Source organism: Austrofundulus limnaeus, unplaced genomic scaffold, assembly GCF_001266775.1.
Source record: "Austrofundulus limnaeus strain Quisiro unplaced genomic scaffold, Austrofundulus_limnaeus-1.0 Scaffold53, whole genome shotgun sequence".
NCBI lineage: Eukaryota > Metazoa > Chordata > Actinopteri > Cyprinodontiformes > Rivulidae > Austrofundulus > Austrofundulus limnaeus.
In genome coordinates, this window is record NW_013952455.1 from 2,118,468 (window position 1) to 2,124,713 (window position 6,246).

Consider the following 6,246-nt stretch of genomic DNA (forward strand, 5'->3'; position numbering starts at 1 on the left):
ATATATATATATATATTCATGATATAACTTAGAAAACGACTGTTTTTGTGGTTATAACTGAAAAGAGGGCTGATTGTTAATGATTATTGAGGGAAATGACAGGTAATTATTTGAGGTATCTTAATAGCGCAGTGTTTATCACATCCATAAAGTGCTGATAATACATTCATAATTTGTGTCCTTCATAAAGTTTACTTTTTTGAGTTTGCAGTGAGACCAAAGGTCACACATGTTGAACTGGGACGAAAGGCTCAGCTTATTTGACTGTACTACATGATTTGTAACAGGAAGGTCTGTGTTCTTCTCAGTGGATTCAAATGACAGAAAACAGCTTAGGATCATAATATCCCTCAGAGTATGGTTAGCCCAAAGTTGTTCATAGTTGTATCTCTGGTTTTGTTCATCCGTTCATTCTCATGGATCCAAACAAGCTCATAACTTGAAAAAAAATGTCAATTGCTTACAGTTTTATGAGCAGCGGTAAAATGAAAAAGCTCATAAAACTAGACATGCGTTTTTACGATGTAAAAACAAGTGTGCTCTGCAGCAGTGGACTTGCAGAATGAAATGTGACCAAGTTCAAATGTGTTTTCTATCAACTTGTGCTTGTCAAGTCAGCGGGTGTTTGTAATGAGGATAATTGTGTGACAATATGAAGTTTGTAGAGCTTTTTTTGTTAAAGTTGCTGTAACTGGGTTTTGAACCCAGATCTCCCACATGAAAGCCCATAGAGTTAACAATGAGACCATTGGAGCTGTGGCAGAGGGCACTGCCAGGGTTTGGTTTGAATGTATGCAGAAAGAGGCCATATGGCCAATGCAATTGTTGACACTAAATTGCAATATATTGCAGCAATAGAGCAATATTAGGACAATATTATAGTAAAACATCAAAATWCAATCATATTAGTATTGTAACCACTGAACTTTTGAGATTAAATATTATTGAACCATGGTTCAGTACTGAGTAGATACAGCAGGGGGCAGCATTGGACCAATACAAGGCTCMATTGACTCGCATTATAAATTATTAAACATTAATATTTCWAAAACTATAAGTTGYACHGGCACCAAAAKGCATAGCCATCATTTGGCACAGGAGCTTTACAGATATAAATTACAATGGCAGCTCAAGGACAAAGTATGCAGGAGGAGAAGCATGCCAACATGGAGATGACTTGGATAGGAAACGAATCACAATAGTGTGCATTGCATTGGCAATGCACACTGATGAACATAAAATACCTCTACTTTGTACCAGCAGGAAGGTAATGATTTCATTTATTCACCATTTTGCTCATCTGATGAACATTGGCAGTGCAGATTGTCACACATTACCASTGGAACTGTTGTTATGGTGCAATTAAATGCCACTCTCAGTTATTAACACCTCCTGACCTGCTTTTCCATTCCACTCCAGTACCCTTCAGTCATAGTTGATTTTATCCCCGAGTCCTCCACCTGTTGGTTCCATTCTCTCCCCACAGATCTGGTCAAAAACAACCACAACAACAACAACAACAACAACAACAACAACAACAACAACAACAACAACAACAACAACAACAACAACAACAACCTCCCCTCTCTGCTCTTAAACTGCTCTAATAAAAATGACTGATAACATTTTCATGGTAACAAACTCCGGTTTACTCTCCATTCTTATTCTCCTGATCTGAGTGTGGCCTTCATCACCATCACTCACTCCATCCTTCTCTCAACATCACTCACACTCATATTGATTTTCTGGCAGCTTTCAATGTGTTCAGCTTCAGTCTTTCAGTTCTAAGCTATCTCTCGTTACTACAGGTGTGCCTCTGAGCTCCTCCTCGTCATCATTAACTTTCTTTCCATTGGCAAAATTTGTCATGAATATGACATTTATTTCCACTGTTATGTGATGACACTCTGTCTCTCTGGCAAACCCAATTCCATCTTCCCAACTGTTAAAAAGAAATTTCTAACCACAATGGAAGCCATCTTGCTGAGCACTAACTTAAACGTATGGCTACATCAAAGGATTGTCTGTCTAAAGGTGTGACCAGGTCTGGCACCTCGACCAATACGCTTTCTGCCAGGGCCCATCGAAAAAAAAAAGTTATATTTTTTAACCATTTGGGGGCAATTTATTTGAAATTACAAAATTTAAGTATATTATTACAGACAAAAAAAATGTAAATGCATGACTGTGTTAAGTTTGATTTTGAAACTGTCCTTTTTTATGTGACATATAGAATGAATATACTGTATAGTCTTTGGCTTTTATGTTTCATGTGATTGTTGTGTCTGAATTTATTTCAGCATTTTCATTGGGAGTTGTTTATAGATTTCATTTAATTTTTTTTATAAAACAGCAGACCGCTTTGACTCCTCATGATAAAAGGGACAACATTCAAATAAATACTGTTAATAATAATAATAATAATAATAATAATAATAATAATAATAATAATAATAATAATAATAATAATAATAATAATGTTCTTTGATTTATACAATTTTTTTGAAGTTGCAGTTTTAAAGTGCCTTATAAATAAATTAGTAATACTTTACAATGGAAAAAAAAATTGTATAGGTCCTCTGGACGGGTTCTTCTTTAATGAAACGTTTCGTCTCTCTTCCAAGAGACTTCTTCAGTCTGAGAGTTTCAGGCAAAATTCAGGCTTTTATGTCCTGCCTCCATGTTACTGATGCTCACATCACATGACCATCGTTCACAGGTGACTCATACTCACATCACCTGGCTTCTTCTTCATTAAAGAAGAACCCGTCCAGAGGACCTATACAATTTTTTTCCTTTGATTTTTTACCTGGATTACTGAGATGCATCAGGAAATACTTTACAACAAATCTGCATTAATTTGATTTACGTTACAGTGCATTTGCCAATTTATTTTACATATTTTCAAAAATTGTTGGAAGCAAACACATGTTCAAACTTTATTTAGTGTATAAATCAGTTTTTTTAAATTAATTAATTTATTTGTTTTATAAATTCCCACCACATTTTAAGGTTAATGTTCTTTGTTTTRACAGTAATATCAGTGACCATTCAACCCATCCCTAAACCCTTCCAACTCGTTTTTTTGTCTTTTTTTCCCCCTTTTTTTTTCCTTTTTTATTTTTTTCCTGAACCAAACAGAAACTGGAGTGGCGTTTCCACATCCTTGAATGGGGGGCTCACTCATAGTAAAACAGGCCCCGCCTTATTGAGGGCATGTACCTCAGAAATCACACCATCCTTAAACCCCGCCCACAACAAGCCCGGGGGCCTCCCGTGGCCCCTCCCACTCCCCTCCTGGACCACACTGAAATGGGTCTGATGTTAAACTCCTAATTGCGCGGCGCTTCTCTCATCAGATCCCCGGGGCCAGAATCAGGACCATCTCTGGGCAGCAGCAGAGCAACAGGACGAGCTGATAATTCTCACATTAACAGATACAGCTGGAGGAGACCCTTCCCTAAGACCCCTGCTGAAACTGATCTCTGACCAGTGGGCAGCTTCCAGTGCGGGTCAGAAACATGAGCCTGCTGAGTACCTCCTCCCTGGTGCTGCTCATCTGCAGCTTTGGCCTGACAAGTAAGTGTAAACTTTTTATTAGGAAGGTGATGTAAGTTTGCATATAAAAATATTGCTTTACTCAAGCCTGAAGATGTTTAACGAAGGCCAGAATTTAATACTTTATATTAGAGAAATTTATTAGGTTATTATTATTTATTAGATTAGATAATTTATTATTTAACTTATTAGAGAAATGCTTAAAAAAACCACTGGGTTTAAAATGCAAACTCGTCTGACTGGGCTGGATGCAAGTTTGTCAGGGCAGTCGTACAGAATGTAGGTCAAATCTATTTTTTCTGCCTGTTTCCTGTTTTATTCTTTATAAATTTCCACGTTACAGACTAACAGCTTATGGAAATCATGAGCCAGGGGTGTCCAATCCTGGTCCTTTGGAGCCGTTATCCCGCATGTTTTATTTGTTATCAAGCTCCAATACAGCTGATTTGAATGAATGGATGATTAACAGACTTTTGCAGAACACAAAGAGTCATCATACGAACACAATCCAGTGTGTTGGAGCAAAAAAAAAAAAAAAAAAAAAAGCAAAACATGCAGGATAGTGACCCCATAAAGTCCAGGAGTGGACACCCCTGGTTTAAGCTGAATGTAAATTAAACCCTAAACTTTAACGTTCAGTTCAGTCTGCAGTTTACTCTTTACTTAAAATATAAACTGTAAACACAAATAAATTATAAACATGTAAGATGTGGTTTAATGTGCTCACGGTCATTATTATTCATTTTAAACTTTGGGGGCTTGCTCACATCAGGTCCTATAAGCATCAAACAAAAGTGGTGTGTGTGTAGGTGTGTGTGGGTGGGTGTGTGTGACCTGAGGGGGTGGGGTATTTCAATATCTGGTGTGACTTCTGTACATCTCACTTTACACCAGAACTATTGTGACATTTTTGACTTACTTATTCTTCATAAATAATTTATCAGAGGCTGAAAATTAATTTTATTGTCAGTTTTGTGGAAATCATTTCAAGGGTTCCTTTTTTGAAAAAAAGAAAGAAAAACATTTTGTTGGAGCAGCATTCCTACAGCTGTCGTCATAAACACAAACTGTCAAACCAGTTGCTAGTATTGGGAAACGTTAGTGTGTGGTGAAACATGTTGCAACGCATCTGAAATTTAGCACCAGTTAGATAAAAAAATACTAGACAAGTAATCCCATCTTTTTAGAGAAATTGTGCAATTTTAAATTATTTTTCCACATAATTCTTTTGCCCGCTTCACTTTTCGGGGTTAYGAGGAGCCGGTGTCTTTCTCCACCAGTCACTGTAGGAGAGGCAGGGGACAAGTCCATCACAGGGACACTTAGAGACAAATGAGACAATCAACCGTTCACACTCACTCACAGGAACAGCTTAGATCAGTTCAGCCAACATGCATTTTTTTGCTTTGTGGGATGAAGAAAACCCACATGTGCACTCGGAGAACATGCTAACTCCACCCAGACAGGTCTCGGGTCAAGAAGTGATGCGACCTTCTCGCTGAGAGGCACCACTTCTAACCACTGCTCCACTGTGCTGCACGAAAGAGTTTTAATTGGGGCGTTGACCCATTTCTGAACAACACCCTACAGATTTTTTTTTTCAGAAATTGTTTAAAACCATTAGTTTAATGGTAAATGAGCTGCTAGTTTATTGGTAATAAATAAAAATATTAGATCTGTATGATAACTGGCAACAAACACAAATGTGCTCGTTTGTTACTTTCCCAGAAATGATTTGTACTCAGTCAATAATGCCACCGTTTGGTTCAGTTTGTCCTTCTGAGACTGAACTTTAAGCCGGTTATGTAAACAATCAGCATGGAAGTGTGCTTTGGTAATACAATATATCACCAGTTTCAGGGGGAAAAAAACACTGAAATTAGACTTGAATCACAATATTTTGTCCCATTTTAATTAATTAATTACTTACKTTTTTGTATCTTCTTGTTCCAAAGAAACATTTTTGATGCTTACTAACACGGCAGGAGAAAATTTGTATAGGAGTCATAAGGAAAAAAATGAGTTCCCCATTTATTATCTCATAAAATACAATAAAATAATTTCCTCYGTAGTTAATAGCTGCAAGAAAAAAAGTCTCTTTGTGTTTGACTAAACACTAATCATGACTGATGGCACCAGATGTTAAACTTCAGGAGCTCTTTATGAGAAGAGAAAATGTAAATTTCGAAACATGAATACTTGTATGTTTAATTCGTTTATTTTGTAGCACAAAGCAAAAACTTTCCTTTTTAAAATGATGGGGTTTTTTTGTCATGTAGATTGTGATATTACAGGTAAAAACACTTTAGCCCCTGTCAGGAACAGGTGGGCATCCAGGCTGTTTTAGAACCAGTTTTCTTTTGATGCTTTGTGATTTCATTACAATGTGGCTTGTTTGAAAAACCAGGTGGGGTTAAGTGAACAATACAATTTTTGAATGTTGGTTTCTTAAAGACAGGAGATGCTTTTTCAAATTTGAGTTGTGTGGATAAWTGTTTTATGTTCATTAAACATTTTTCAAAATATTGTGGTTCTGTAAAAAGGTTATGAACAGTTAAAAAGAAAAAAGTAGGTCCTCTGGACGGGTTCTCCTTTAATGAAACGTTTGTTTAAGGAAGAAACGGATCTCTACGAATGCTACTATGAATTTCCCCTCAGCGGGACAATAAAGACTATTCTATTCTATTC

At 36.7% G+C, this 6,246-nt stretch overlaps 1 protein-coding gene across 1 annotated transcript in view; it reads left to right on the top strand.

Moving 5' to 3' along the window:
* Positions 1 to 3,283: 3,283 nt before the first annotated feature.
* LOC106517861 (low-density lipoprotein receptor) overlaps positions 3,284 to 6,246 on the top strand; it is a gene marked incomplete at its 3' end in the record, with an annotated part of 7,176 nt that continues 4,213 nt past the window's right edge. Inside the window, 1 exon segment of the mRNA XM_014008899.1 lies at positions 3,284 to 3,579. Coding sequence (XP_013864353.1) covers positions 3,522 to 3,579 — 58 coding nt within the window.